At 41.1% G+C, this 22,462-nt stretch overlaps 4 protein-coding genes across 7 annotated transcripts; 2 read left to right on the forward strand and 2 right to left on the reverse strand.

The window, feature by feature from the left end:
- Window positions 1-2,694: 2,694 nt before the first annotated feature.
- Window positions 2,695-9,325, forward strand: LOC112273714 (uncharacterized). 3 transcript variants are annotated; one of them, XM_024502812.3, is made up of 7 exons: window positions 2,695-5,645; window positions 6,015-6,128; window positions 6,276-6,396; window positions 6,801-7,024; window positions 7,900-8,042; window positions 8,174-8,323; window positions 8,867-9,325. In XM_024502812.3, the coding sequence occupies exons 1-7, from the start codon at window positions 4,910-4,912 to the stop codon at window positions 9,011-9,013; spliced, it is 1,635 nt and encodes a 544-aa protein (XP_024358580.1). In that variant the 5' UTR covers window positions 2,695-4,909; the 3' UTR covers window positions 9,014-9,325. The 3 variants fall into 3 exon arrangements, with proteins under 3 accessions (XP_024358580.1, XP_024358581.1, XP_024358583.1); XM_024502813.3 differs by having other exon boundaries at window positions 6,030-6,128; XM_024502815.3 differs by lacking the exon at window positions 6,015-6,128 and having other exon boundaries at window positions 2,697-5,645.
- A 1,990-nt stretch (window positions 9,326-11,315) lies between these two features.
- Window positions 11,316-13,245, forward strand: LOC112273391 (phosphoenolpyruvate/phosphate translocator 1, chloroplastic). The gene has a single exon (XM_024502106.3). The coding sequence runs from the start codon at window positions 11,444-11,446 to the stop codon at window positions 12,737-12,739; it is 1,296 nt and encodes a 431-aa protein (XP_024357874.1). The 5' UTR covers window positions 11,316-11,443; the 3' UTR covers window positions 12,740-13,245.
- A 936-nt stretch (window positions 13,246-14,181) lies between these two features.
- LOC112273390 (ATP-dependent zinc metalloprotease FTSH 2, chloroplastic) lies at window positions 14,182-17,557 on the reverse strand. Of its 2 annotated transcripts, none has more exons than XM_024502104.3 (6): window positions 17,463-17,557; window positions 16,153-17,118; window positions 15,751-16,046; window positions 15,243-15,556; window positions 14,878-15,118; window positions 14,182-14,734 (listed from the first exon to the last, which is right to left on the reverse strand). In XM_024502104.3, the coding sequence occupies exons 2-6, from the start codon at window positions 17,042-17,044 to the stop codon at window positions 14,393-14,395; spliced, it is 2,085 nt and encodes a 694-aa protein (XP_024357872.1). In that variant the 5' UTR covers window positions 17,045-17,118; window positions 17,463-17,557; the 3' UTR covers window positions 14,182-14,392. The 2 variants fall into 2 exon arrangements, with proteins under 2 accessions (XP_024357872.1, XP_024357873.1); XM_024502105.3 differs by having other exon boundaries at window positions 17,325-17,557.
- Window positions 17,558-19,150: 1,593 nt separating this feature from the next.
- On the reverse strand, window positions 19,151-21,221 carry LOC112273392 (expansin-A15). The gene is made up of 4 exons (XM_024502107.3): window positions 20,956-21,221; window positions 20,396-20,529; window positions 19,964-20,282; window positions 19,151-19,860 (listed from the first exon to the last, which is right to left on the reverse strand). Exons 2-4 carry the CDS (start codon window positions 20,523-20,525, stop codon window positions 19,557-19,559), a joined length of 753 nt encoding a protein of 250 aa, XP_024357875.1. The 5' UTR covers window positions 20,526-20,529; window positions 20,956-21,221; the 3' UTR covers window positions 19,151-19,556.
- Between the last annotated feature and the right edge of the window lie 1,241 nt (window positions 21,222-22,462).

Here is a 22,462-nt window from a genome sequence, read left to right on the forward strand (position 1 = left end):
GTGCGAATTCCCCACTTCGTGCGACGCCATTGTTTCATATCTCCCTGTCTCGTCTCGTCTCGTCGCGGCGCCTCCTCTCGCTCCGCGCAAGCGCTTCTTTTCCTTTCCTTTCGGTGCCATCTTTCCACTGGAACGTCGCCTGCCGCCTACTACCGTCGCCGCGCGTCAATGGGTGAACTCTGCCCATGCTGTCATATGTTAAATAGAGCCATCCTTTTACTAAATCATGATGGATGTGGTTGGTTTTCATTGGTTGCTTATCTAATAGTAGAGAAAGTAATCTAGAGGTCGTTATTTTATTTCATGATGGTGAGGATGGGTAGGTTGATTTTGTAAAAACTTGGGTCTATTTACCATTTCCCTATTGTGGGGTGTTGTGTGTGTATATATATATATATATATATATATGTATATATAAAATTTGGATCAATTTTATTATTATCATTAATTTATTTCCCTTGTAAATCTTACAAAGATTTCAATGGACAATTTTGAAGATAGGTTAACTATTTTAAATAATTGTGATTGGAAAAATTAAGGAAAAGAAAAAGAAATTAATTAATGGTATAACATTAAACTATCAGTATATTTAAAGAAAATAATAGCATTAAATATCCATTACTTTCCAAACTTCACCATTAGTTTATTTTTTTATTAAAAGACATTTAAATGAAAATTATTCTATGATAATTTTCATAATTTTAATTTTGAAAATTTGTTGATCTTTTTAATGAATTTATTTTGATTAAGTTTCAAACTTTACAAGAAGAAATTACGAAAAAAAAAGGGGAAAAAAAAGATGGCAGTTGGAACTATATAAAAACGATCTGTGAGGTTGAAAATAGTTAACGTATTTTTGTTGACGCCAAAAAATTAATAAACTGTTTTAATATATTAAACATATGATACATTTAGAGTAACTGTAATAAATCAAATCAATAGATATGAAATTGATTTTTTTAGGTTTTTTTATTTGAAAGATGAAGAAGAAGAATAGTGCATTTTGTTATTGAAAAATCATTTATGTTTATTTTTGTATTTAACTTGATTTAAAATTTTGTTCGTTTCTTTTTGAGTATATTTGCAAGTATTTTGTCGAACAACATACATTATATATGACATTTATGTATTTTTAAAAACATTTGAGCATCTTAAAAAACTAACACCATGATATTAAAAATGATGTTTGATAGACTACTTATCTTAGCTTGGAGATAGTGTGGAATATATAATTTGGTTGTGTGTATTATAAACTCTTTCACAAGTTTTACATCTACTATATTGATTACAAAATTAATTTCGAAAACCTACGTTGTAAGTTGTAATTGGTTTCATGATCGCTTTTAAAAAACCATATTTTTTTTTATTATTAAGATGCTAAAAATCTACAAATTATTAAAAACAATTTCGGTTGGTTTTGAAATAATTTGCTAATGGTTGATTACAAAGAAAAGTTAAAATCATCAATAAACAGACCCTAGTGTTGAGTACATTGTTTGATAGAATTATAAATTTGAAATGATGCAATTGCAAAAAATAAAAAATTCATTATATGTTTTTGTAATTTTTGACGATGTAGATTTGAACCCTTAAAAAAAAATTAATAATGAGTAAAGCTATAGGATTCTTTTAGACTCAGCAATTCTTTCAATAGACCATGGTGATGCCAAAAAATCATATTGCTATTCCTAGAATAGCTAAAAAATGAAACAATTTCGGTTAGAATTGTTTATCTTAGATTATTTATATATCATTTCTGAAAATAGATTTTTTTTCACTTTAGAAATAAAACTTTAAATAAACCCAGTGATTATTGCATTCTACTATGTGTATTAATAGGTCATCACAGACATAAATTTTGTTTATTACAATGTATATATTATTATCTGAACTATCTAAATTTTTTGCATGATCATGAAAAAATTTGCAAACATGTTGCAATTGCAAGACTTTATCATAAAAATAATCACATATATATATATATATATATATATATATAGTCCAATCATTTTAATTTTAACTTACCAACTACTTTATCTAAGTTCATAAATTGCTTACGCATTTTGCTGCACCCCATGGGGTTGGAAGAATTTTCACCAATTTTAGTCTATTTCATGATGATTTGTAACAAAAGACAAAAAGAAAAAAAAAGAAAAAAAAGGGGATCATTCTACCTAGCTAACATATGACCATTTGTTTGCTAGCCCAATATATTCCATGATGCCAAGAAAATGGTGGCAACAACAACACCAAATTATTACTTCATTAGCAAAACACGAACAACATTTTCATCTCATTTATTTATTACAAATGTCAATTTCTGAACAAACTAAAAGTGAACAAAAAACCCATCAATCCAATGCCACAAAAACTCAAGCAAAAAATGAATCCAAGTTTTTTGTTATTTATTTATTTATTTGTTCCATAACATGGATTTATTTCTAAGCCATGGAGATGGTATATAAATATTACACGCGATTTCAACCCACTTTTCTCCCCCCTGGTAAGAAAAAAAAAAGAAAAAAAAAAGAAAAGGCCGAAGTTAACCCCATGGTGGTAACTAAGTGGGAGGACGATTCTGTGGTGGAATTGAGCACCCCGTGGGGATGATGTCATGCACTCGGACATTATGCGATGGAATGTGCGGGCCGGGGAGCCCGCCTTTCTGGAGCCCCGGAGGAGCATTCTATGCTTCGAGAGGGCCAGTGGAGTCGTGCAGAGTAGATCATACCAAGAAATTGTGCGCCGAATGGGTTTGGTTGCTATTGTGCGGCAGGGTAGGAGCTGAGAGAATTGGAGGCGGAATTTCCATGGTGACGGTTGAAATGGCGAGGCCATTCGACGAGCGATCGTGCGATCGGATGAGGTCCGGAGGGCCGAAGAGAGAGATATGAAGAGTGCGTATTCTCACGTATTCATTCATGACTTGGATGGCGAAGCGGAAGGAAGGGAAGGCAACTCTTCCCGTGTGGTGAACAGCCTGGGTTTCTTATGTCATTTGCGGGAATTAGCTGGAGAACGTCCAAAAAGATGTTGAGAGTTTGTTGTTTTTGAATGCGGAGCGATGGCGCGCAACTGGTACATACGCTGCAGGTTTAGGATCGTGTCGGCGGAAGTTGACTCGTGGTGCAACCGGAATCGGTTGAAAGAAAGGGGAGGAGGCAAATGGTTTGGTAGAGTTTTATTCGGGGTGTAGGTTGGCGTGCGAGGGGGCGAGGCGTGGGAGAAGAGCGCAGGGCATTGCATGGAGAAGAGAGAGAGTGAGGCTCCCGGAGAAGGTGAGAGTCGGTGTGAAGGCGGCTGACAAACAAACAGGCACAGGATGGAGAGAGAGAGAGAGAGAGAGAGAGAGAGAGGGAGATAGGGGGATGCAAGAAGAAGCCCTAATGCATAGTGGAGGATGATCATGGACAGAGCAAGAGCGCGCGCAAAGCCAAGGCTTATGATAATCTAAGAGCGAAAGATCAGGTGTCAGTCATACCATGCCACCGTGCATCCTCCTTCCTTCCCCTCTACATTGTCTTTCTTACCACTCTTCTTCCAACATACCTTTTCCAGTCCCAGCCCCATCGTCCCTCTATGCAATGGCCAGCCTAGCCCCGCCTCCGCCCTGCCCTTCTCTGTCCCTTTTCCTTTTGTTTACCTCCCTCGATCATTGAATCTTCTTTCCCTTTTGTTGCAGTATTCTTTCGTTTTGAATCGGTCATCTGCTTTTGGTTTACATGTCATTTGTTCATTTTTCTGGCATTCATATAAGCCTCGGGGTAGTTCGGGCCGTTTTTTGGGAGTAATGTAACCAGCAGAGGAACTGGGCGATGGTGATCCATGCAGCCATCGTCTTCGAAAGATAAATTATGCTCAAGTTTGTCGGTCCTACTAGAGGAGGAGATTTGAATCTCATCCTCTGGGAACCGTTGTCTTGGAAATGAACACGAATTTAGTGAATTACTACTTCATTGAAAGGTCAAGGTTGGCGTGAGCGTGTTATTGTTTCATTACCACTCAGTCTGACATATGCGTATGCCCTTAGTGAAGTCGAATTTTATAACCTGATCTGTCCATCTAAGATTGTGATTTGATTTTTCAATTTTTATTTTTATTTTTTTAGATGTAGAATTTTTTGGTTCCTCTTTTCAAATTCTGTATTATTAGCCCATCCTGAGATGTGCCTCATTTGTGAGTGCTTTGTTCGATGTCTGGCATCCATTTCCAGCATTATCTATAATTTTTCATAAATGGTGTATCATATTGTGATGTGATACTTTCAAAACTTCTTTCTCCCTTTAAATTTTCGATTCATCTGTTGCTCAACGCATCCCTGAAGTTTTCTAGAATGAAATTCAGATCTATCCTTTGTGTTGTGTGCCGCTCAATGTTATTCTTCATCAATCACAACACAATTTTTTCTGATAACCTGATTGTCTCCTCAGCCTATTTGCCTCTGTCCAGCTTCTTAATGTATATTTTCTTTTTCGCTGAATCCTCCATGGATTCCAGAATTGTGTAGGAAAGATCTTTTGAATGTCATTCAAATGATTTTTCAAATCCACTATTTGTATCTCTATCATGTCCAGGGCTTGTATACCTTATAGTTTGTAGCCATCTTTCATTTGTACCAGTATTTTTTTCCACGTTTATACCCTGACGTACCGACTATAATGAGACTGGATTCTGAATTTGAAATATATCTCTGTAATATCGCAATGGAGTATGCTGTCCTCTGAAGGTCCACTGGTGATAGTGCCTTCTGTCGTGATTCCGAGCCTCGCAAGTCTTACTCACGTGTAACACCCTTACCGAGAGGCGAAAAATTGGGACATACTGGAGTGATGACGGAAGTATCATTTTGGAATCGCTAAGGCAGGACGTGAGCATCATCATTTGAGCGCCGCTCGTGACTGATGCGAGAATGGCAAGTGGGCAGTTAGACTCTCCTACCTGTGAAGGAGTGGTCCTTAATTCATCGCACAGTCCGCGTTTCGATATCAACGAGTTTTTGAAGACTCCAAAAGACGTCAATGCTGAAGAGCAGTTCTTTAATTTTGCGACATTCAATTCTCCAGCACCCGCCTGCAATATGTTAACGCCCCTTCCCTCCTTCAACAACAGGAGGTCTGGAAGGACTGAAGGAGCCCCAGAATCAGACTTCAGTTCCTTGTTGTTTGATAGCAGGGGAATTGATGGAGAGATAGCATATGCAGATGATTCCTTGAATGGGGAGTTGATCGCTTTTGATGAAATTGATGCTGATCTTGCGAAAGATTCATTTGCCCTCTTCAGCGGCTCGCATGACAACTACATGAACAATACGCCCATTTCGCCTGTGAAACTGGAGGTGCCATCTTATGTCCCTTCGCCAGGAAGTAGGCTTCCTTCCATGACCTGCCCTCCCACAATTTTCACAGCAGGATCGTACATGGTAGGGAATTTAGTTGGTCTTGTTGACGTCGAAGATCGGGCTTTTGGAAGTATGGAGCATGGGGCCTCAACTTCCGACGGTACACACCCTATTAATTGTGGTGGCGCACCATTGGACTGGGGTATGTCACGGGAGGGCCTCATTCAGCCCAACTTCGGACAGTCACACAATCAGCAATTTCAGTGCGCTTCATGCCAGATTCTTCGCCGTATTATCCACTCAAACGGTACTTCCTGACTCCTTTTCTGAAGTAAGAACAGATAGATGCCGTTGAAACAGCTCTTTTTGTGGCACAATGTAAAATGCTGCTTCACAACTGAATTAGTAGAATCTCATCAGCTAATTCTGGTAATAGAATGTGAGATTGTGTTAAAACTCCCGCACGGTTAATATTTCCAGAGGTAGTAGTGCTGCAAAGTGGAGTGAACCAAAGGTTGTATCATCTGGAAACGATTCTTTCTCATCAGACCTTTGGCTAAGCAGCACATGTTGAATGATTTGTTCTGCAGAGCAGACATTGTAGTCAGTGAGGTGGTTTTGACTGCTTAGTTTACAGAAAAATAGTTGCCTCAATCCTATTTTGTGCATCCTCTAGTTGAAAATTACGCAGTGCCGAATGCGACGAGTGATAGTTTGAATGTTTATGGTGAGATTGTTGAGTCAACACTGCAGAGATTGCTCTTCCTGGAAACCTCAAGCTGGCACAATAGTAAGTGTCGTGACACGCTCTAGTTTTTTTTAACTTATGGTCTTTTTTTTGTATTCTTTTTTTGTTTTCTTTTTCTTAAAGGGTTCAAATCCAAACTTTGTGATAATTTGCTGAAAAATAAAATAAAAATTACGGTATGTGGGTCAGGAGTTCAAGACACAAAGCTTGAGATTCATGGATGTGATGGCCAAAGCTATCATGCAGTCCTGCAGACTCGGTTCTGTATTGACGATGGCTTTCCCGCATCTTTTGAGCAACAGATGGTTGAGTGAGTTGTTAGTTGCTGATTTGGTGATTTTCATACGGACATTTGTTATTATCTCAGTCAAATACCACTAGAAACACCGTTGAAAACGAAGATTGTAACATAGTTTCTAGTCCTATTGTAACAACTAAAATAGTTATGCTATGCACTTGCAGCACAATGTGCATTGCCACAGGTTTTTCTGGGCCATTATGCAAGTCATCGAGATCAAACTTGTTACTCTGTCCTGATTTTCTCTGGTGTACAAGAAATTATGGCTGGTGTCTGAGAGTGACTGGTGCATCCATTTGGTGCACATCAAAAGTCTCCCACATGACCATGTTAGCAGTGCCTATATGTCATTATGACTACTGTATTACTCACAAGAAAGTCTGCTTGACTTGGCTAAGTTTTAGATAATGTGGCAGGTTTCCTGTTGGGAACGCCGAGTACGTGAAGCAATTTCTGTTACAGTATAGCCTTTTGCGTAGAAAGGAAGGTTTTGTACTTCGGCATGACTCCTTGGCTTCGCATGCAAGTGGAGGCCTTGGAATAGGCATGTCGTCAGAGCGGGTGATGGGTGCAAATTCGGGGTGTCTTCCGAAGTCAATGGGACACATTATTCTCCCAGACGTTCTTTGTACTTCCTCTGGTAATTTTTCTGGGTTACTAGGTGCAATTTCTACATAGACTCACGATGCCTTGATTCATGTATTTTTCCTTTTGATTCGATCTATGTATCTATTATCTTGTTCATTTTTTCTGTGTTCCAATTTTCTTTTTTTGTCCTCCTTTGTTGTCTACAAATTCTTGTCACCGATCTTCCATATTTTTTTTGCCTCATCAAGCAGTACTTGGCCTTCAGCTTGTTTGCCTTGTATCTAGCTGATGGCAAGTACTTTGCAGTGGCACTCCCATATATTCTATCATGTCTTTACTTAACTTTAAATATTCTGTGTGTAAGAAACGGTCTATTTTCGTGTTTCAAAATCTAAATAATTGAAGTCAGTGATGATTGTGAGGTGTTTTTTCTGTTGGATGATGATTTAGTCATGTTCTTGCAATCAGCGTTAGATGTAATGTGAACTTAAGACTGCAAAATCTGGAACTCGCATGCTTTTTGAGAAAATGTCGTCAGTTTGATATTACTTACTCGAATGACGTTGAAATTGTCTCTATATCTGATTTCCTATCCTTTATCCCAATTTAGTTTTTCTGCATGATCATAACTGTCTACCTTCGCTTCGGTTCTTCTTCATATCATATAGCTATCCTGTAAACGCACCTTTGTCGAGAGAGATCAGGAAAATTGTGCTATGAATCTCTAGTTCACCCGATTTCTGTCTGGAAGTGTTGTGATAAATTTCAGTTCTGGCTGATGATCATGATTCGAGATGAGATCGCTGGGCTTGGTAATTCAAACAGACACCCTTCAGGCCAACATCTGGGGTCTTAGCCACATTGGTGCCTTCATAGAGGATGCTGCTGACCAAAAAACAGGTTCCTGATTTGTGGTTTTGGTTGTAGACTTTTCCAAAAGCGGATGTGCGTATGGGAAAGGTGGCCTTGGACAGAACAAGCTTCACCATTGTGGAAGCATAGACAGCACTGATAACGCAGATATGACAATTGGACCAGCCAAGCCTCCCAAGAGTAATGCTGCAGCGCAGGTGAGCAATATTTTGACTTAAGTGGCACGATACTAGAGCATCTAAAATGTTGGTATGAACCTCATCACTTCTTTCCTCTTTGAAAATTTCTACATTGCAATGTGTGCCGACAAGCAATTCTTTAATTGCAGAGAGAGAGAACGGGAAAACTCAAAATGACAGATTTGGCGCAGCACTTTCATCTGCCAATCAATGCTGCTGCCAAAGAACTAGGAATTTGTCCTACTGTTCTGAAGAAAATATGTCGGCGTAATGGCATGCGTCGATGGCCTCATCGCAAGGTCAGATTCCTCCTACTAGAAAGTTCTCATATACGTAGGTTTCTTTTAATAATTCTGTCTTGTAGATCTTCAAATCCGATTTCTATTAGTTTAGGTTATGGTTTTGGACAACGTAGATTCAGGTCTATTGAGATAGCTTTCCTTTCAGATGTATTCCTATCGCTTTAACCCCAACAAAACCAATTCAATAATGACTGGGTCAGGGTATAGTATTGAGAAGTACCAATTTCTGAATTATTCCATGTGTAGCATAATTTATCTTTTGAATCTTGTCCAACGTAGTATTTATGCTACTGTTACAATTAATCCCAATTCTCGCAATGAAGCACTGCGATGGATAGGGTGCCGTCTCTCTTTATAAACTTTAACAATACATTGCTGACATCTTACTCGTCTACGATTGTGAGGGTTCATTGTAGTCTCGTAGATTTCTACTCTACTGGCGATGTTCAATCGCTTACTTGGATTTTAAATTGGCTTTTTGTGGGTCTGTCTTAATAATGGATGGGTTAGCGATCTGATTCCATGCTTGACTTTTGTCAGATTAAGAGCATAGAGCGCATAATTGCAACGTTGGAGCAGACAATAGCAGAGGGTGCCGGTCAAGGCGATGAGAGCATTCGCATGGAGATCGCTATGCTGCGAAATGAACGAGCACAGCTCTGTGCAGGATTTTTGGGTGATACATGACCATTTTTCTTTCCCATGGAATCAGCCAACTTTGAAACTCCACCCAATGATTTTTTCTCTTTTCTTTGACCCTCTTTTCCTCTCTCAACTTAAGTGCAAGTAGACGAATTTGTTGAATGTGAAGATCCAACTCTATTCCGTTGTAAAATCAATAGGAAAAAGAAATCTGAGGTCGAATTTGGCTATCTCCCTTCACATATATTGGTGTATTTGGGCAGAATCACCAAAACTTTTGTCACTTGATATTCTAATATCTTTGAACTCTTTGAAATATTATTTAACAAGTATTTGAGTAAATCACATATTTCAGTATTTTTGTTTTTTGTTATGAACTACGAAGGCAAAATCAATAGTGAATGGAGAGGTTGCTTTTATTACTAGATTTTAGTTTCAATGTATCCAAGACTGTTCAAAATGAAATTAGTTGGAGAGGTTGTGAAATTTATTCAACAAATGAGAGTAAAAAAAAATCACTAAATTTTTACATCTAAGCATCAGAGATTCAAATGGAATCTTCGTGTTTTATATTTAAAGATAGTTGGAAGAATATTGTGAAATAGCAGATTTTTTTTTTTTTTTTTTTTTTTTTAATATATTACATGTATCAGTAGTATTTTATATTTCAAAACATTCTATTTGTGAGTAGATATTTAATCTAGACCATTTTAAACAGTGGTCCATGAAAGAAATTGTTTTAATGAAAGTTTGTTGATAACAAAGTGATTGTTTCATTGAAAACTCAAAATTTGTGAAGACACTTTTTTATTTTATTTTTATTTTTATTTTTATTTAAGTATTTCTGATATCAGCAATTTTAAAAAAACCTATATATATATATATATATATATACGAAGGATTATGTCATCTTCACAATGTTATATTACATGCACCACTTTCTAATATTAATTTTTTATGGTGTGGTTTTTTGTAATGTTAATTTGAAGAAATACTGCTGGATTGGTTATGATTTGTTACTTTTTTTTATAATTTTTTTGATTGCAATGGTGCCTGTTGATGTATTGCATTAGTCATTGAAAGATTCTAAGTTGGATGACTTTTGTTGGACAATCCTCAATTACGGTAGTAAATCAATGAAAGATGCTTATGAATGTTTTATGTTTTTCAATTCATTTGATAATACATATAACTATATTAAAAAGTAAATGACATAATTCTAATAAAATTCATTTGTTCTTGGTTTTTATTCAAATATTTATTACTTTTTGTATCGTGTTTAAAATCATAAATTCTTCTAATCTAAAAGTAGATTTGAGTTTTGAATCAAATCATAGCCAATTCTATAATTAGTTCTATAATAGAATCATGTAATAAGTTGAGACGAAATCTAAATTTAAACTATTTTAAATTTGATCAATTCTTACCAATTTTTAATGCAAAGAATAAACCTTAACAAGATAACATATCAATATAGAATATACACATTTAAATAAATTATATAAATTAATACCTAATCACTTCTTTTGTTTTTGAATACTTTTAGCAATTTTTATGGATAACAAATAATAGGGGATATCTAAAACATACAATATATACATACATTTATATAAACCACATGTAATTACCCTTGTATAATTGAAGAAAACATATATATATACACACACACACACACAAAATCCTTTCAAAGTCTTTCACTGATTTATTTAATTCAAAGTTGGTCATGGCAATGAGAGAAACTTTGCAATATATCTGTAATCAATTATTCATTTAGTTTCAAGTGTTTCATCTTGATTGATTGAATATATATAGATATATACATTTATTTATTTTGCATATTAGTTAGAATATTCCCCCTTCTCCCACCAGAGTACTTTCTAGCCAAACCCAAAAGTTGTGAACACCAAGTTGTATAATCATTCATTGGGTAAAATTCGCAAAAATAAAAATAAAAATAAATAAAACTTTAAAGAATCTAAATCATGATAATATAAATAATAAAAAAAAAACTTTAAAGAATCTAAATCATGATAATATAAACAAAAATAAATAAATCAAGATGGGCATCTTTACAAAGGTCCAATCGTATTTCACACACACCTTCTCCATCATAGGAAAGAAAAAAAAAGGAGGAAAAAAGTAAAAAGTAAAAAGAAATCCATTGAAGCCAATGCAACTAACCCCCATAACATGAGGGGGGGGGGGTCCTTTCTTCATGGACAACGCTCGACGCCAAAAAGTAGTTTCGTTATAAAAAAGGCGTCCCCGCAACCTTTCACTGTAAAGGTCCGTGGGAGGTTTTTAAAAATAGGTGGCCCCGCGGGACGGGGATGCCCCGAAATTAGAAATTAGGTCAAACCCCGTCGAAGAAGAAGAAGAAGAAGCCTTCGGAGTGTCTTTTCACAGCCTTTGGGAGCTGAGTGAGGCTGCAGCGTGTGTGTATTGTTGCTGTTGGAGCACTCGGCGTCCTCGGCTATGGCGATGGCGGGCTTGCAGTCCATGCGCCTCCTCGGCGGAGACAAGCCATTGACGAGTACTGCCCTCGGGAGATCCTCTCTCCCTCGTAGTCTTCACTGTACCAGTGCCGGTGGGCGGAATTTGGTTGTGAAGTCGTCGTCGGAGTTGAACGTCGTCGGGGGGTTGAGATCGTCCTTTCTGCCATGTCTTGACCGGATTTTAGTTAGTGCGAAGGGTGATGTTCCTAACGTTGCGAGGCGCAGGAGGCGTGGTGTTGATGTGCAAGCTAGTAGTGCGGCGTCTAGTTCATCGGATGGGTTGGGAGGTGAGGCCGACGCAGGCAGTGGATTGGAGTCAGTGCAGGCGGGTGGCGTCCCTTCCCGTGAGTCAAAGCTCGCGGAAACGCTCCAGCTCGGGTCTCTGTTCGGGCTTTGGTATATGTTTAACATTTGCTTCAACATCTACAACAAGCAGGTGCTGAAAGTGTTCCCGTACCCGATCACGATTACGAGTTTGCAATTCGCCGTGGGTGCTGTGATTGCGCTCCTCACGTGGTTTTCTGGATTGCACAAGAGGCCGCAAATTAGCCTGGCGCAGCTCAAATTGATTCTGCCTTTGGCGTGCGTGCACACTCTAGGAAACCTGTTCACTAATATGAGCCTGGGAAAGGTTGCCGTCTCTTTCACTCACACCATCAAGGCTATGGAGCCGTTCTTCTCCGTTCTGCTTTCAGCTCTGTTCTTGGGAGACATGCCGAATCCTATGGTTGTGGCGACATTAGTACCTATTGTGGGAGGAGTGGCGTTAGCTTCTTTGACGGAGGCTTCCTTTAACTGGGCTGGTTTTTTGAGCGCTATGGCCTCGAATGTGACATTTCAATCGAGAAATGTCCTTAGTAAAAAGTTTATGGTGAAGAAAGAGGGATCCCTCGATAATATCAACCTTTTCTCGATCATCACAGTTATGTCATTTTTCTTGCTTTTGCCAGTGACTTTCTTCGTCGAGGGTGTGAAGTTTACACCGAGCGCATTGGCAGCGTCTGGTCTAGACGTGAAGGTCGTTGTAACGAGGGCGTTGATCGCTGGCCTGTGCTTTCACGCGTATCAGCAGGTGTCATACATGATTTTGGCGAAGGTGACCCCAGTGACGCATTCTGTTGGAAATTGTGTGAAGCGGGTGGTTGTTATTGTGACTTCGGTTCTGTTCTTCCGAACTCCTGTTTCGCCAGTCAATGGCCTGGGAACTGGATTGGCCTTGTGTGGTGTTTTTGCGTACTCTCGAGTGAAATCCAAGAAGGGAGACAAGAAAAAGTAGATTCGCTTGGACATCTGAAGACCAGTGGTTTTTCATACTTCTAATATTTCATTCCGAGTTGTAAATGTTATGACACTGCATTTGTTCTCCCCTCTACGGAGGTTTAGGGTTGAGGATGGTTATTTATGTGATGACACTCTTGATATACGACTTGGTTAAATTTTCACTTTGGAAGTTGCAAGTAATAAGTTGGTTCTCCTGAAAATCGAGGAAATAATGAGTCTCTCGAAGAGCAGCTTCTGATAGAGGGAATAGTGTAGTGTGAATTTGGTGCTTCGGAAAATTGAGAATTATCAATTCCGCCTGCCATTATTTCATCCAGAAAGTAAGTAGGCGGACAGCGTCCTCAGGTAGAAAGTAGGGATGCGGTATCATGGGTCTGTTTATTCCTCGTCATATGCATTATGCCTTGTTACGCGCAGGTCTGTCTATCATGCAGTGCACACGCATGTTTTTCGAAATTGTCCAGCTCTCTCAACTTAATATATTAAAATTTCTTTCTCTTATACCCTCAGCTATAGGTCAGGACGCATCACGACTATGATTCGAATGACGCTATACATTGATTTTTACTTTCACTAGATTTTACCTCTTGCATAGGAGATCTTTAAAGTATGTTAGAGAATATGTTAAAGAGAGCATGACACTGAGGGCCGAATTTGTGTTGAAGGAGACCTTTTCTTTCACGGTATCTACAGCAATTCAAACTGATCATCAGGGATAGCTCCAGGGTTCTCTTCCTCGTAGATCCAATGCTTTAAAACCATGTAGCTCAAAGAAGTGAGGATATCTGATGCAGTTGCCCAGAGTTAGGATTATGAAGAATTTTGGGTTTGCTTGGGAGTCTTAGCTGCAATATCATACTTACGGCTCCTATTCCACAGTAAAGATCTCTCGTGCTCAAGCATATTACTCTGCAAGTCTTAAAAGTAGAGGCGGTGGGCTTGTGAGGACGACACATCTCGATAACTACCTTGGTTTTGATAATAAAGAACAGCTGGCCATTGCCTGATCTCTTGCTTGCTTATATCGAAATATGTTTCATTTGAGGCTCAGATTTCTACAGTCTTTGTGTTCTACTACGAAAGTTCAAGTGCTGCGATTTATCAGGACGACTGAGGATGGAGAGATACTCACCAGACTCTCAAACGCACAGGGATTTAGACAGAGAAACTGAATGCGGGATTGCGCGTAATTACCACATTCCGCAAATGTGGCGATTGGCATTACACTGTGATGCGGAATGTTGTATCATTTACTTGACACGTGAGTCTGTGTTTCGGTTGACATCGGACGAGTTATTTTGTCAGAGAACGAGTAGGTGTGCATTGACGTGGTTAAACATCATATATAAACCGAGTCCTGGTTCATAGTCTAGTAACAACTGAATCTTTTTGAAATAAGCAAGTTCCAAATTTCGACTCGTTGACATGCCTACTATGTAACAAAGTATGTAGTATAAAGAAAAGTAATTACATATCTTCATGTTATTTGCAGAGAGATCGGCTGTTGTTGCAGCAGTACAGCTCCTCCCAAACGTAACATACTGATAATTGATTCCTCATCTATCTCCATTCTAGACAAGATCACAATATAAGGCCAACACACTTCTGCGTGTCCAGTATCAACTCTTCCCATAGAGCTGGGTTCGGTTTAAACAGCCACAGGCTCGGACTGATTATCCTTGGACAAGTTGCTAGACGGAATCTCAGTAAATTCAGACAAAATGGCTCGGAATTCGTCTCCACTGAGAGTTTCCTTCTCCAGTAGCACCTCCACTATCTTGTCGATAGCTGTTCGGTTGTTCCTGATGTGGTTAAGAGCAACATTGTAAGCTTCGTCGGAGATTCTCTTAACAGCTCGATCGATATCCTGAGCCAGCTTCTCCGACATCTGGTTGCGAGCCATCATACGCATGATCATGTCGCCGCCTTGTGCGGATGGGTCCATCAGTGCCCACGGGCCGATGTCAGACATGCCGTAGGCCGTCACCATCTGTTCCAAGGGGTTGTTTGCTTCAGAAGCAGTTGACTTGATTCAATTATCAACAAGGAAATTGTGGAAGCCCGAATCGTTTGCGAGACAATTATCGCTACAAGTTGACAAAGCTCCCAAATGCAATCAATGCATTCACTTACCTGCTTCGCCATGGAAGAGACTTGCTGCAAATCACTGGAAGCGCCAGTGGTCACTTCAGCGTCACCGAAAATAACTTCTTCTGCAGCGCGCCCACCCAGAGCCCCAACGATGCGAGCGAAGATTTGTTGCTTGGTAATAAGGGTAGGGTCGTCGCCTGGGATAAACCAGGTGAGACCACGGGCTTGACCCCTGGGAATAAGGGTAACCTTTTGCACCGCATCATGCCCTGGTGTCAAGGTCCTGCACCACACAAAGTTGATCGATACTAGACTTAGATATAAAAGCATCTCACAGACATTTACTGCAGGAAGAGGGAAAATGCCAGAGCAGCTGCAGTTGCAATTGGATGGTGAATGAGGGGTACCCGCAAATGGCATGACCAACTTCATGATAAGCTACGAGGCTCTTCGATTTTCCATCGGTCATAATGGTCCCTTCCATACCAGCCACGATCCTATCGATGGAGTCGTCGATTTCCTTAGCAGAAATGGCCGTCTTTCCTCTTCTTCCAGTTAATATTGCTGCTTCGTTAAGAAGATTCGCGAGATCAGCTCCACTGAAGCCTGGAGTGCGCATGGCAATGATGTCAAGAGACACATCATCGTCGAATTTCTTGTTGCTGGCATGTACCTTCAGAATGTCCGTCCTGCCCTTCACGTCAGGAACATCCACAGTGACCTGAACAGGAGAGACAGAAGAAGGCGTTACATTGGCACAAACTAACACTACCTTCATCGATGTGAAGTTGCATCATGTATTCTGATACTACTCCAGGCACACTGATCTAAAGTTCAGCGTAAAGAAATTGGAGACTCGGCGAGTGAGAAAAAAAAGAGCTACGGTAAAGATCGTGTCACAGAACATAGTATAACCTGACGATCAAAGCGACCGGGCCGCAGCAAAGCAGCATCAAGTATATCAGCCCTATTGGTTGCAGCAATTACAATAACACCTGTATTACCCTCAAATCCATCCATTTCTGTCAGGAGCTGGTTCAAGGTTTGTTCTCGCTCGTCATTTCCACCACCAATGCCAGTACCCCTTTGCCGTCCGACAGCATCTATCTCGTCCACAAAGACAATGCAAGGAGCATTCTCTTTGGCTTTCTTGAAGAGGTCACGCACTCGTGATGCACCAACTCCCACGAACATCTCAACGAATTCAGAACCTGCACCGATCAATCGAATAATGAACACCAGAGGCCGCAAACAGACATACAATTGGTGACAATTACCGTCTGTCGATTATTCTAGTAGACAGGATTGGCAACGGACCTGAAATTGAGAAGAACGGAACTCCCGCCTCTCCGGCGATGGCCTTAGCCAGGAGAGTTTTTCCAGTTCCAGGAGGACCAACCAGCAACACACCCTTGGGGATTCTTGCACCAACAGAGGTGAACCGCTCGGGCCTCTTAAGGAAATCCACTACTTCCACAAAGTCTTGCTTGGCTTCATCCACACCAGCTACATCTTGGAAAGTGATACCCGTGTTGGGCTCCATTTGGAATTTAGCCTTGGATTTGCCGAACGCAAGTGGATTGCCAGGCCCTCCAGGTCCACCGAGTCCACCTTGGTTCCTGTTGAGAAAAAACAAAGTGCCGACCAGAATAAAAGGAAAGGCCAAGTTACTCAAGATGTTCAAGACCAAGTTTCCTGGATCATCCTGGGGACTGTGTGCTGCGAAGTCGATGTTCTTAGCTCGGAATTTTGCCAGGAGCTCTTGACTTGTACCAGGGAGTTGAACTCTAACCCGTTGCACACGATTGCCAAGCTCCGGAGAGACTGCCTCTACTATGGCAATAGTGCCATTCTCGTACAGATCTACTTTCTTCACACGTCCTTGGTCAAGATACTCCAAAAACCGTGAGTAAGACATGCGAGAGGATGCGACTCCTTCAGACTCTTCCGCAGCTTTTGCGGATTGAAGCGTTAGTGAAGGAAGGAGTAGTCCCAAAGATGCGAGACCTCCCTTCATCAACTCTCTTCTATTTTTAACGACAGGCTCGTTCGCATCCTCATCTTCACGACTGCTCAAGGATGCTCTTACCGTTTTGGTTGCAGAAATTTTGCGGGAATTTGACGGCGAAGAATTTAACCCAGGCAATACTTTCGTGAATGGGAGGGTGGGGGATGGTAGAAGCTTCGCCATCCCCGTCGCTGTCGCCATGACTGTCCACAAGCTGAAACTTACTTTGGGGATAATGAAAATCTTTTGGGGTTGAAGTTCCTCAAATCGTTGTCCTGCAATATCGACACCATGCAATTACCAATTTGAGAACAACTGCCAGAAGTATCTCTAATCCCTCGAAAGAAAGAAGTACATCAATTTTCGTTTACAATTCCACGTATTGCGACTCAGGCCATGTCCAGAGACAGGAAAAACTCAACAGCGAGACACATCTAATCACGAGATTCAAACCCGACAGTGGAAGTTTACAATCACGCACCTCACAATTCAAGCATTCATTTCAATGCTCCGGACCCAATTAAAACGAAGGTTGATGACCAACTCAGACCAGCGGATCACACGAGATCCAAATTTTCAGACAGAAACAGCCAACGAATTGTGTTTCCAAGGAACCTACCTCAAAATCTTCAGGAAGCTGAAACCGAATAGAGTCGACTAATTCATTAGGCTCCTAAATCGTTCTGTCAGAAAGTTTCACATCGAGCCTCGAGCATCGTTTGGAAATGTCGCAATGTGGGGGAGAGGAAGAAGATAACGTGTCTCAGTCCTTGTTGGCTCCTGTTTTTGGTTGATCGGTATTTAAAGAGCTGATGTGGCGGCCAATGCCATGGACAAGCGGGCGTGAGCCTCTGCCACTCACAGCGACTGGTCAGTGTTTTTTTTTTTTTTCCTGCACAATTGGCGACCACCTCAAATCGACCACAGATGTCCAGATTTCAGAGCAGTCCCTTTTCTTTCTAAGCTGCAGAATCATCTTAAATTATCTAGCGAGTGAAATGACCTTGAAGACGATGTTACCGAGGGTTACCTACATCTGAATGCATTTGAATTCATTGAGAACTGGGTACAAATTGGGTCATGCAAATTGAACGGTGTGGGTACTCGGCGACATTGTTTGTGGGTTTTGATACAAATTAACCCGCGGAATCGCAGAGGTCGGTCGACGCTAGAACTTTCTGGGGTTCTATCGTGGTTGATGTCAGATGCCAGGCGCAATCTCTGAGTGCCGAGATTCTGTCGCTTTTGAGGTGAGTTTGCATAGTTGGAACTATGAGTCCAATCGAAGAGGCAATTTCGCTTAAGAATCCTGGGTCATCGTGGAATCTGGGTTGCAAACACGGCAAGAGGCCCAGCGGCGTGGTTAGTTGCAGTGTATGGTTGTCTGTTTCGATAAGGACTAGATTCTCCAACTACCTGTTGCAATCTGATGAGTCTCTCGTACTGCTTTACATGCTCTACGTCCGCAATCTGATGTTTTATGTCCGTGTTATTTGCCACTGGTAGCCTTACGAGGTGATGATTCAGCATGATGAGTAAGGTAACGATTGTGAACCTATACGTGCTTGCCACCTCGTCGGTGCACCTGAAGTCAGCTGTAAGATAATAAAAAAGTAGTAGGTAAGTATGATTCCCAACAGCAGTTATATGCCATCCATGATCCCACCGCTCCCGGTATTACCTGACACTGGAGGTGAATTGCGGCACACTGAAGAAGATTCATCAGCTCGTATTCATGATCACAAGGAGAAGAAAAACATTGTCAGCTGCTTTCGTTTTTAAAAAACATGGTTATTGTCAGACCACACTCTAAGATAAACTACCTGCTGTCAGTTGGAAGTGGTTGACACTAACTTGTCTTTTTTTGGCGATGTTTGGTGAGAGATCATCAATGTCAACAGAGAGCTGGCATGGTGGTAGCCAACTGATTTCGTCGTTTCGAAACCCTCTGGCAAAAGAGTTTGGAAGAATTGTTCAGACAGAAGTTGGTGCCTTTGCGTGACAGTGTTGACCAGCAATGTCCAAGGCCTGTCGGCTCAGTTGCAGCTTCGAGGAGAGCCGGGTCTTGAACTGGATAGGTCCTCATATCCAATCCTAGTCCACATTCAAATGAGCACACAAGGTTCACGAGTCACCACTAGACTCTGCTTGGCATTAATTACAAAACATTGATTTCAACAGTGTCACAAGCTGCACTTCCTCAACTGCATCACAGATTTGACATGTGAGCACGAGTTAAATCTCTACTATCCACACTTCACAACGTGATATTATTCACTGAAACACAACGGATACAAATGCACCGCGTTAAGTACAAGGGACTTAGTTTCAACTGTTGCATTGAAAGGAAAGGTGAAGACCACAGTGGAAAGAGACACCGACAATGTACAAGCTTGAACGATTTTAGGGGTGTTGTACCGGCCACTCAGACTAGATAACCTAAGCTCCTACTCTTCTTCAGATCTGGACTGTCTACTGCATATACACATATTAATAATTCTCCACCACATTGGGTTGCCGTACTTAGCATCCTCACCGTGGGCCATGGATGGCTATAGCTCTAACACCGCATTAGCCAATGTGGCACCCATTGCTTCAATAACTTCAAAAATGAATTCACCCAATGCACTGATCCTCCTGAATGTTCAAGTGAACATGGAGCTGATGCAAGTCAGGAATGGTTTAGTAGACATTCTACGTCTTTGATTTGGAGTCAGAATTGCGATCCTTCGTATGTTTGGCCGAACGCCCAATCGGGAGGCGCTACGTTGTTGGAGACCACAGTCTTGCCGTCGCTAGTCGTCACCATAAAGGAGAGGCTCTGGCCGCTCATGTTGACGGTACTCTGCCATATCTGCCCAAAGTTCCTGGTCATTGTCACCCAACTAGTTTTGGAACCTCGAATGGACACGGATTGCACGTCCCCCATGCCTCCGACGTTGGTGACAAGCACCAAGTTCATGAAGTTGTGACCGCTCATGGTGAAGTGAATGCCACCAGTCCTTACACAAGAAGTCCTGAAATTTTCAAAAACATCACACAAGTTAACAATCACGACCTGTCGGAAAATTCTCGAGGATTCCAAAACTGACAATGAGCGTGCAAATCACAACTGCACACCTTCGGTACATCACAGGCACAATGCCGGCCTTGTAAGTTGCGATTTGCTCGAAGGCAGGCATGGACATGTCGAAATGATGCAGAGGGAGGTTGCACCATCCGCCGTTGTCTTCAGGCAAGGAGGGATTAGGAGGGCAGAAGTTGGTGACAGTAACTTGAATAGCTGGGCTGTCAGAGCGGCACTCGGAGGAACTCCCCGCACACTTCACCTGGTAGCACGCACCGCATGCGAGGCCACGGTCGAAAAGAGCTGAGCTTATGGCGACTGTGCTGGTGCCATAGCCAGTGCTGTAGAGATCTCCGTACCCGCAAGCACCACCTGAATGAACAACCGGAGAGATTCACTTTATGTCTTAACTACACAACCTTAGGGCAGTGAGTTAAGTGAACGAGTTGCAAGTTTGGACTCGGCTATGGTGGAGCCTCGAGTACCTGTTGTGCCACCGGCATCGCTACCACCGTAAAATGTAGCATGAGCTTCGTTCCATCCACTTTCAGCACGAACTTGTTGCGCCAACAACACCATGAACGCCACCACAATCTGGGCTGAGAACTTTGCCATAGTTCTGCACAAGGAATAAGCCCATTCCGTCCTCTGATTAGGCCACGCTCAACCCCACTACTAAATCATTATTGCAGAGCATGTGCAAATTGACATGGCGATAAAAGAACGCCGTCGTTGATTCTTAAACGCCCTTGCACTGACTGCGGCAGCTTCAGAACCCCGAAACTAATAGCTCGCACATACTCAATCTCAATACCCTGATCCTGAGCTACACCTCTTCTGTCTCGATCTGCACCCAGAAGTCCTATTCACGACGCTCATCACAAGAGCTTCATTTACCCTGCATTTTTTCACTTAAAATGTTTACCCCAACTTCGCTTGGGGACATCACTCGGTAACCTAAGAGCACCACACAAGCAAATGCAATAACCAACACACGACAAGATTGCTAAGAATAAGCACAAATGCACCAAACCCATGGCCATACTTCGAAAGTCTATACGCTGGACAAGAAAGTTGTCACACTTCACACAACGAACACCACCACGCGATCACAACCCAATCTCGCAACCTTCACGGGCGGGGAAATAACCCAGCAGACAAGGGCGTCGGTTTCACGGGGTTAGCTCTTGGTGCAGGAGAGACACGCACGAGAAGCACACATGCAATCTGTGGAGTAGCAGAAGCAGGGAGAGCGTTTGGTCACAGCAGGTGATGAGGATCATAACATGCAGCGCCGGGAAGAGTGGGTGCATGAGTGGGTGGATGAGTGGGTGGGAGGGTATGTGTATCTATGTAAGTGTGTGTATGTGAGTGAATGAATGAATGAAGCTGCAGGGACCAACAACAGCCCCTGCCCCGGCTCAAAATCCCCCGTTCACAGCGCACTGACGTGATGTAGCCTCGCGTGCCTTGGTGGTGCTGGTGCTGGTGCCGCAGCGAGGGCGGATGCGAAGCGCGCAGGCGGAGAGCGAGCAGCAGAAGCAGCAACAGCGGCGGTCGGTCGGTCAGTCAGTCATGTGCATGGCTGCCCCCTACAGCGTCGGCCGGACTAAGTACCCCCGTTATCATCCATTGACGTTTTTCATTCATTACTTTTTTCATGCGTACATGCTGCCTCCGACTTTCTGCCGGGCCGGCACGTTTCCGTCACCGGGGACGGAGAGACCCGTTCACACCGACCCTTCGTTTCACAGGGTCAACGATAACTCGGAAGCGGATGAATGGAGTGCATTCGTTGGTCGGATTGGTTCGACCTTCTTTCTTTTCTGTTCATTTTCAAACATGCGCATTGAACAGATTGTCTTATTTTTCTTTTCATTTCGTTTCATTTGTTGTTGTTTTTCTTCTCTTTTTTCAGTAGGTTTTGTGATTTACATAATTAAATCTTCACATTTCGAAATTGGGTGGTGCTTTGTACATGATGATTCATATGTGTGCATGTATGTGTGCGTATATATATATATATATATATATGTGTGTGTGTGTGTATATATATTGCATTTGGTTTATCTGTGTCTAAACAATATAATTTTTATTACTTTTATACATGCATTTTATGCATTTTTCATTATATTTTTTATTTTAATTTATTGGAATTAATATTTATATTATTTAAAATAAAAATGACAGCTTAAACTTATGGTAGAAACATTACACAGTACATTCTTATGTAAAGTGTTAAAGCTATTAATATAAAAGTGCAACATTCAATAACATAGCACAAAGTGGCTATGTTACCTTATTCAATCACACACTTTATATATATATATATTTATATTTATTCATAAAGTTTGATTTTAAATTTTATATATATATATATATATATATATATATAAACATAAATATCATAAGTTGTTTTGTTGATTTTTTGTATTCTACTAGAAACCAATATGTAATGTACATTAGAATTTAATGTGTCTTATTTTTTATAAGTTTTTATGTATTTAATACAAACATATTATATATAATCATTTATATATATATATATAATA

The sequence above is a fragment of the Physcomitrium patens genome, chromosome 20 (assembly GCF_059467195.1).
Source record: "Physcomitrium patens ecotype Gransden chromosome 20, ASM5946719v1, whole genome shotgun sequence".
Lineage (NCBI taxonomy): Eukaryota > Viridiplantae > Streptophyta > Bryopsida > Funariales > Funariaceae > Physcomitrium > Physcomitrium patens.